Genomic DNA, 9336 nt, shown 5'->3' with positions numbered 1-9336 from the left:
CCTGCTGAGGTGAGTCCTGTGATCAGAGCTGAGATGTAGAATTTTAAAGTGCATATTTACTTTTTGAAATATTCTGCTACCCACACTGTAATTGAGAAGTACAAGTTGCTCTTTTTCTGGCTCTCGTGACAGCATCTCTGATTAATGAGACCTTAATCCAGATTTTCCCCAATTCTTCCATTAGTTTGATAGTCTTTAAAGTGGCCAGAGGTCTACTCCCAGCAAAACCCTATGAGGCACCCATTCAGTAGCCCTTACTTGGGAGAAGGGGAGGTCACCCTGGGGTGTGTCTGTCTGTCTGTCTGTCTGTCTCACACACACACACATTATTTATAGTGGGCAGGTGTTGAAAAGTACGTAAAAGAGAATATAACTAAAACTGTAACAATATGAAAAAATGAAAAAATGTCATGTTTTATTGGTTCAGGCACTCAGAAGTAAACAGAAAGCTATGCCCCTTTTTAGAAATTCAAGTCAACATCATAGTTGGTACCATTTGTCTAAGCCTGCATTAGTGTGCAAGTTCACCTCTGCCCTGACAGCATAAGCTGTTGGAGGCTAGAGAGAAATCAGCATAATTTGTTACTATACCTTATAAAACAATGTTTTAAATTTTGAATTTTTGAAAATGCCTAGAAAAATCTTCTAATGTATTTTTAAATTTATTTTTTAATTGTACAGCAATTTTTTTGCCAGTAAGAAGTATAGACATTCTTTTTTCTTCCTCTTTCTCCTGACATAAGGATGAGTCACAATTTGCTGCCTATCTGGCAGGCGAAGTCCCAGGGACTGACTCTGTCTGCTTGGTTTCAACCTTCTTTCCTTTTCCAAGGGACCATCTTCTCTGACTTTCATGCTTTCCCCAATGTGGATTTACTATGGGTTAATCCACAAACCAACAAATAGGGAACTGTTCTCTGCTTTGCTTAGAAAAAGTCATCACTCTACTGGTGACAGTTCATAATATGCTTACTTGATTTTTAAAAATGATGATGCCACACTAAGTTGCCAGTTTGCACCTTGGACATCTGTTCCCCTTTTGCTTAGATTAAATCCCCCAAAAATGTTTCAAGATGTTGAGTTCATTGCCCAGGTGAACCTCTAAGTTCTAAGTGTAAAGCAGCTCCTGGCAGCACCACGTTCTTATTGCTGAGGAAGAATTCTGTTTTTCAAATACTCGCTGCTAGATGACTGGCTGGCCAGGAGATCGTTTGTTTCAAGAGCCAGTAAAGCTCCTGACAGTTCCCTCTGCTTTGTTAGGTGACTGAGTGCCAGATTGGAGCATTTTTAAAGTTATGTTTAAACGAAAATCATGTTTTAGATTAAATAGACTGTTTTAGAAAATAACTGTAAAGTTTACATACAGATTTAGCCTTTCAAGGCTAAGTTAAGGATGGAATACATGACTGTCACTTTATTTTGTTTACCATACTTATTTACTTATTTTCTTACTCCAGAGTCCAAGAACAATGTTTTACATAGGGGTTAATGTCTGAATAGGTTAGAAGCATGAAATAGATTGTGATTAAAATATATATTATATATTTTATACTGTAGATAGATATAGATCAGTTACCTTTACTTAAATTTGCATCATGATTTATTTGAAGAGTATGTCACCATTTTGTACTCAGATATCAAAATAATTTTCATTTCTTACATTTTGAAAAATTTAACTCTTTTTAATTTTACTCTTCTTTTTTTTCTCTCTCAGGAAAATGCCTTGGTTCCCAAGACTATCTTGAGCTGGCTAACAGATTTCCTCAGCAGGCCTGGGGAGAAGCTCGACAGTTTTTCTTAAAAAAAGAGAAAAAATAAATGTTTTGGTTGGTTGTATATTTGAGTACCCTCATTAATATTTTAAATTGATCAAACATTCTAACTGTTCCTTAAGAAGTTCATTTTCACATGTTTATACTCTGTAGATATGGTATATACTTTGCACTATTTATAAAAACTGTAGATACTTTAATGTTCTTTCTAATTCTGCAAGCTGAGTTTATTTCATTTATGCACATTTTGGAGTTTGGTAACTTACATCCTATGATAATATATACTTTGCATTTGTAATGTGGGTAAAATTAGACAAAAAATTAGCAAGTCTGTTTTGTTCTTGTAATAAAATAACTTATTCTGTTTGCAATGATGACTTTTCTTGTTAAAGCAATACAAATTTGAAAGAAAAACGTTAATTCCAACTCCGGAAGTATCTTAATTAAAGACTTACTAAAAGTTAACCTGCTCTAAATTTCCCTTTTATAGGTTTGAGTAAAAGATGTTTATAACAGTTTTACATTCTAATTACATAATATGTTTTGGGGGCTATTTGAAATGAATTTAAAGCATTATATTCGTTGGTCTGCTTAAACTTTCCTAGCGGCCCATACTGAGAGTCTCCTATAGAAGTAGCATCGCTGAACTGAAATTCTCCAGAATAAAAATTAGGGATCCAAAAAGATCAACCATAGTGAATCACCCTAAAGTATTTTCTCAAATAACTGCAATGAAAACCGAAGTAAAAATAAAACAGACGGTCACAAGGGCTTTGAATTGAAGTTTTCAACTCCTGCGCACGGCTCACGGCTGAACGGGAGGAGTGTCTGCCAGGAGATGTTGACCTTTTCATATCGTGTTCTCATCGGTTCTCCACCTTAAGCCAACGGTCAGTGCTAAGCCGGTCACTGAGTGACATTGGTAATAATTTCTGTCAGATAAGGATCAAACATTACCAAGAAGAAAGATCTGGTCGGGGGAAAAAAATGGTTTTAATAGTATCAGATTCAAGACTGGGGGCGGAGGGGACTGGAAAATACAGAGGTTTCATCGGATTGTTGAAAGCAAACTTAGCTACCTAATGTTCAGGACACTTTTTGGAGCCTCACAAGGCTGCCGAGTTTTGTATATGCTGTTTTTACTCCTTTGCAAATAGAAAATAAAGAGATCCAATTTCAAACGAAAAAAGAGAAAAAGCGAACGCATCCCAGTGCGCTCTGTACTTCCGCCGCCCGGGACCCGGCGTCTTCCGCGCGCTCGGGCTGCGGGGCCGAAGCCCGGCTGGGCTCGGGGCGGGGACGGCGGCTCCAAGGCCAGTGGGACCGACTCTCGGGAAGTCCCTGCCGCCTCGGCGGAGCCCGCTCCCAGGGCTCGGCGGCGACTCTGCCCGGGGCGCCGGAACCAGGACCCCGGACCCTCGCCGCGGCGCGCTCCGAAACACCTCGAGCCGCGGCCGGGCTGAGCGCCGCGCCCCGGGAGGCCGAGGGGCTGGGCCCTGGCGCCCGCGCCCTCCTCCAGGACGGCGGCCCGGGCTTCTCCGCTGCCCGAGGGCCTGGAAGCCAGGTGTCGGCGGCCGGCTCCTTGCGCGACCCGCCGTCGCCCGGGGGACCCCAACCAGGGGAGGAGTTGCCAAATCCCGCTTGCCTCGCGGGTCTTGGGGCGTGGACGCAGATTCCTTGTAGCTGAAAGGAATTATCAAATATTTATCAGATTTCCTGCAAGACGCTTCACAGTAGAATATACTTCTTATCTGGTCGGAAATTTGCCAAAAAGCCATAAATAATTGAGACAGCTGTGATTAACCTTCCAGAAACCACACCAGAATTCGCAATTAAGCATTTAATTGAATGGTCTCATTTGGCCCCCTCGTCCGGGAGGGGAGAGGGTTTGTTTGAGAAAAACCCCGGCTCCACCCGGCTGGGGGAGCCTGCGAGGATCGGGCCTGGCGGCTCCTCTGTGACTCCCAACCCGCGCGGTTTCTGCAGGTCTCAAGTTCCCTCCTTTATTGTGCGCTCCGCAGGGCCAGAGTGATTTAAGCTCTAACTCCCCTGGGTTTTACTACTTCTAAACTCTCCCGGGGTGGGGAGAGAACCGCGCGCAGGTGAGCGCAGGCACATCTTGTTCCAATTTGCGGAGACAAGTGCCACCAACTGGCTTTCTCCTGGGGCGGGGGCCACGTCCCGGGTCTCCCGAGGCTCAGGGGCCACACAGGTGGAGCCGCTGGGCCGAAGCGAAAAGTCTCTGCTGGGTCCAGCCTGTAAACCTGACGATGCGACAGGGCCCAATCGGAGCAAAAGTAACAATTTCGCCTGGGCTTTAGAGCCCAGAATTTGAGCCAAATAGGTAAAAGCCGCCCGAGGTCCGGGGGCAGCGACACTTGAACGCCCAACGCCGCTGCCCAACCGAATTTCCCGCTCTAGGCGGCAGCTCGCTTTCCCGGAGCTCTACAGGGCTCGTCACACCGGACGCCCAGCAGGATGCCTTTCTGCCGAGTTCCGGAGCCTCTCCCTCCCTACAGGCAATTGGAGGCGCTGTGACCCTCGAACCTTGAATCTAGGTACGGACCTCGCCTCCTCTACCATCTTTCCTTCCTTCCCCAGGAAGAAAAGCACGTGGGCCATTTTTTCCAGAGCTCCTTGCCAAGCTTTCTGAATTCTTGGGTCTCAATAATCTGGGAAGGGATTACTCCTCACCATTCCTCTTCTTCCACGTCCCTCTCCCTGCTCCCACGCTCCGAACGAACACTGGGGTCTCCTGCCTTCCACACTGAAACCACCGCCTTGAATATCCTGTTTCCCACTGAGGAATCGCTCAGGCTTCCTGAACTCCTGCCCCTCCGCTCACCCCCTGACCCACTCTCTCAGGAGCCCTTGACCTTATGGACCAGGCGGTGCCCGGATCCAAAAGATGGCCTCGCCTAGCACTCCAGCCTTTCTGGCATGATTTCTGCTGGGCGCCAAACTTGCTTTATAAATTGAAACACTCCCCCTACACCACTCCACATCTGGATCCCAATGGAGTATTTCTCTGTGCCCTTTGTCTCTCCCATTACTGCTCTCAGCCTAGCTCCATTTATCTGCATCTTCCATGCACAGTCTCCATCAACAAGGTGCTAGTCTGTAATTGGTCACACAATCCTCATTATTGCACTGAATCCCGGTATCCTGAAGAAAGTTTACCTTTACATCAATCAGACCCATATTTAAAAGCCTCTAATCTTCCCTACATCAGCTTAATAAACTCTCTGAATTTCCTGCTTTTATCACAAGTCCATTGGGAACTCCTCTGCAAATCGTTTATTATTCATTCATTGTTTCCCCTCTCCAGCGTGCTGCTCGTCAACTAATTCTCTTGCTCTCTTTTGTGAATACTTGTATGGGAGAAGACAGCTAACTAAATGTGTGGCAATTTATGCCCGCCCCCAGACAGCAGCGTCAGAATCTCACATTTTTTAGAGAACAATCTTAGACAACGTCTCATTTAAACCCAGTATTTGCAGCTCTGACAAAACTAAGCTTTAAGCTATTTCATATTCAAAACTGAAAGGCTGATTTCTGTTCCACAACCCATTAAAAATTAAAGTTCGTTGGGAATACTGCCACAGGGACTCTGAATTTCCCAGAATCGTGCAGCCTTTCAATATGTATTAAATTTTGTGGTGTAATAGCCATAAACTTTTCCATCTCTGGGAATCCCTTTCTGCCTCCATTACATAGAACTATCCAAATTATTAGATAAATCCACTGAGAAAATCTTATTCTAAGGTGAATCTAGTTAAATAACTTACTCCCATTTCCCATCTATGGCCTCTTTGATTGAACTGACTTTTTTTTACTACACAGCTGGGTATCTCACTTTAAAAGTTCAGTAAGCATAAAATACAACACTTGTAATTGTTACAGGTAGTTTAATTTACAAGGAAATCCCTACTGTATTACAGAAGATGTTTAAAGATGACCTGGGAACCAGTAAAACAGATATTTATTAATGTAACTAACCAACCATAGATCTGACACCTCACCAGGGACCGCTGTAATAAAGCTTCAGAGTCAAACCCTTTCCTTGGAAACCCACAAGGAAAATGATGCACCCCTTTGGGTGGCTAGCAACAAACTACAGGAGAACAGCTTGTGATGTTTTATACAGCAATACACATAGATACAGGTATCCTAATACACAGTAACCACCGTGATCTGGATAATTTCCCAATATTCAAAAACTGACACACTCATATAAATATCAAAAAGAGGAATTAGATTTTTGATCTATGGATGGCAAGGGAAGAGGTGACTGTAATTAGGTAGGCAGATGTTTCCATTTGTAGCATTAAAATACTGCAGTGTGTTCAAAGCAAAAATTCAGAGCTAATTAACAACAACCATTAATGAAATTTTTTAAATTCAAGAACCTGTTATTTCCTTTTTAAAAATGACAAAACCCAATATTCTGGATAAGTCAAAAGTTTTCAAAAGTAAGATTTCTTGGAAGTTTAGCCCCCTAATCCAATGGCCAGCCAGAAGGTAAAGGGAATATCTATAGTTCTCTTTGGGAGGGAATGATCTAAGTTAAGGGAATGAACCCTCAAAGAATCTAACCCTGATTATTAAAACACTTTCTGGGCACTTGAGAGTAAAGCTGGTCCTCATTAACCCTACGTATCTCTTCCCTTATCTCTAAGTCTGCAGCACCATTTCCTAAATTCTGAAGAAGGGGAAGATTCTCTTTAATTTTTGTGCTAGCATCACCTTGACTTTCAGGAAGTAAAATATAAATGTGGCCTGGTCTTCCCACCTCCTCAATTGCCAGCCAGTCTTCCAGCCTCCCATCTCTAACGGGGGTGAAGGGGAGAAACCTGCTGATGGAATTCTGCCGTCAGTTCAGCTGAAACACCTACAGCAGCCTCTGGCCATCCAATCAGCCCAGGGCTTTTCAACAGAAAGCATCGATTCCTCTAACCAGCGACCACAGATGCCCCCTCGGACACATTTTTCCTTACCAGAAGCTACCTGAGCTAAGATTGCAACTATCCCCTACTCAGTAAGGGCATTGCCCTCTTTCAAAACAATGCCTGGACAAATAAGGAGCTACTTAAGGGTCTTTTAACTTGGAGGGACAAGGAAACCCAATGCCAGAGATTGTTCAATAGTAGTGGAATCACTGGCAGGCTGGCAGCTTTCTGAGTCCACCAAAAAAGGACTGGTCTGGGAAAAGAATTACCCCAGGCTGCCAAAGGGTTAAATATTTGTGAAGGGTAAAACCTGAGCCTCCCGGTTTTTTGTGCTTGCCCGGGGGCCTGCTGGAGATTCAGTATCTCTTGGTTATTTCCTGCGATCACTAAAGCCAGTTTTCAAGAAAACAAGTCACAGGGGTTTGAAATGTCACACCAAGTGACCTGGGCACGGCATATCCAGGGGCCATTCCCAGCTCCCTCCCACCCGGGCCATCCCCCGCCCCCTGCATTTCGGGTCTGGAAAGAAAATAAACCAAGGACACGCCAGACTGGTTCTGGGTGGACTTATTTTCCCTGCCAGCCTCGATCCTAGCGGGGGCTTGTTGTGGCTCCTTCAGTGTATCGCTTGCAGGTGATGCCAAATGCAGATAAGGAGCCGCCGCACGGCCTTCTCCTCTGTCTAGACGGGGGAATTAATAAATGCAGCGGGATTGATCACGTCGCGCATCCACTCTGGGGACAGCGCCGAGGACGAGCCGTCAAGGGCCCCCTGTTCGCCCCGGCCTCGCTGCTCGGCGGCAGGGCCCGGGTGGCAGGCGGCGAGGCGCCCGGCGGTGGGGGTTCGGGCTTCCAGACCCGCGGGAAAAGAAACGCAGCGGTGGGGGGGCCGAGTGCACCCGGCCGAAAGTGGAGCGAGGGTCGAGGGGGCCTTGAGGGACGCCAGGCTGGGTCCGGCTGCAGGAGCTGAGGCCAGGTTGAGACGGCAACGCTGGCCCTAGCCAGCCAAACAGCCGCCATCGGAACATCGCAGGTTTCCCCGCCCAAACGGGGTCATCCCACCGCCCCGCGGGCTTCTGACGCGAAACGCCGAAAGTGGGGAGCCAACAGGGAGCGCGCAGGCTTCCGGGAGGTCCTGGGCGCTCACACGCTTCTCTGGGCCCCGCTGGGCCGCACGGGGCGCACGGAGCACAGGGACCCAGCCCCGCCCCCCGCGCGGCGCCCAATCCCCGCCGGGCCCGCCCCTGTCGGCGCGGGAGCACGCGGGCCAGTGGCGCGCGAGGCGCAGGCACCAGCTGTGGGCCCTGCGCGGAGCCTCATCTTCGCCGAAACAAGCCCCAACCCCAACCTGCCTTCGTCCAGCCCTCCCGCTGCACCAACAGCACACAGGAGCAGCATCGATCGGGTTATTATCTTTTTTTATTAAGATCAAAATATTCGTCCCACTATGAACTGGCTGTCCTCACAATAAATAACAATAACTTACGTTTTGTTCGGCAAAGGCTCACACTCTGTCCTCCGTCGACCGATAATTTAAAACATTTTCAAGGAAAGTCTCGTTTCTACTTTTTTCCGGCAATCATGCGCTTTGGGGGATTGAGTGCCTGTTCCTTTGGATTGCCCCGTCCTCTTCCCCGCTAGAGCCGGGGCGAGGCCACCTGGGAGCGCGGGGCCGAGCGGCGGCAGGTGCTCGCATCCGCGTGGGCGAGCTCGGGGCTGGGCCGGCGCGGGACCTGACCTGCGCGTTCTCCACGCACAAGTGGGTACGTGGGCCGGGGGGAGCGGCGGCGGCCACGCCGAGCGAGGGAGAAGAGATGGCAGAGCTAACGTTAGTAAACCCAAATTCTGGTTTTGTAAAAAGAAAAGTCCTCGGAGCAGGGCTTTCCAGTCTGGTGAAAGCAGGTCGCGTCCCGGCGCTTTTGGCTATCCCGACCGCTTCTCTCAGTCCTCTCTCTTTAAATAGCAATAATAATAATTACAAAGGCGAGAGAGTTTTCGGAGCTGGAATGGCCTGAGCATGGGTAAGTCTCATGCAGGGAGCATGCGAGGTCCGCGGGCTGGCGGGGAAGGATCCCCCTCACGTTTCCACGGGACTCGGCACCATGCTGTTGGGGGTGTCCGGGAGTTGCGAGGACAGGGAGGTCACGTCGCTGCCGGAGGAGTTGCCTAGGGAGCCAGACTCAGAGAAGGAGACCTGGGGCAGCGGAGACACCGGGAAGGAGCGGGTGAAGACGCGCCCGAGCTGGTTTTCCCGGGCCACCTACTCCCAAAGGTGTCCCTTGGGGACAAGCCACCAGCTGGGAGCAGGCCCTTGGATAAGTCGGCCAGGTCCCCAAGCGCACGCAGGGGTATTAGGGTGGGGCTGCGGGTTGGGTAACCCCTCGACCTCCCCTGCGAGCGCTTTAATCCAGGGAGACCTGGTTTAGAGCGAATTAATGAGCCGGGTGCGGTTGCAGCTACCCACCTCCCCCCAACCCCCCAAGCCCCTCATCCCCTGAGAAACCCCCACTTTCCCACCTTGATAAGTGGCTAAATCCACCCCACCTCCCCCGGAGTCCTGAGTTCCGGGAGGGCAGAGCAGGGCCTGACCAGCTGCTGGGAAGCGGGGTGGTCCC

At 48.3% G+C, this 9336-nt stretch overlaps 1 protein-coding gene across 1 annotated transcript in view; it reads left to right on the top strand.

Annotated features, from left to right (window-relative positions):
• SCAPER (S-phase cyclin A associated protein in the ER) overlaps positions 1-2248 on the top strand; it is a 240365-nt gene extending 238117 nt beyond the window's left edge. Inside the window, exon 12 of the mRNA XM_007462447.1 lies at positions 1715-2248. Within this exon, the coding sequence (XP_007462509.1) occupies positions 1715-1818 (104 nt within the window). The 3' untranslated portion in view covers positions 1819-2248. The remainder of the gene's footprint in view (positions 1-1714) is intronic.
• Positions 2249-9336: the final 7088 nt, after the last annotated feature.

This window comes from Lipotes vexillifer, unplaced genomic scaffold (assembly GCF_000442215.2).
Source record: "Lipotes vexillifer unplaced genomic scaffold, Lipotes_vexillifer_v1.1 scaffold1456, whole genome shotgun sequence".
In the NCBI taxonomy this organism is placed as follows: domain Eukaryota; kingdom Metazoa; phylum Chordata; class Mammalia; order Artiodactyla; family Lipotidae; genus Lipotes; species Lipotes vexillifer.
This window is presented reverse-complemented; position numbering and strand designations above follow the sequence as displayed.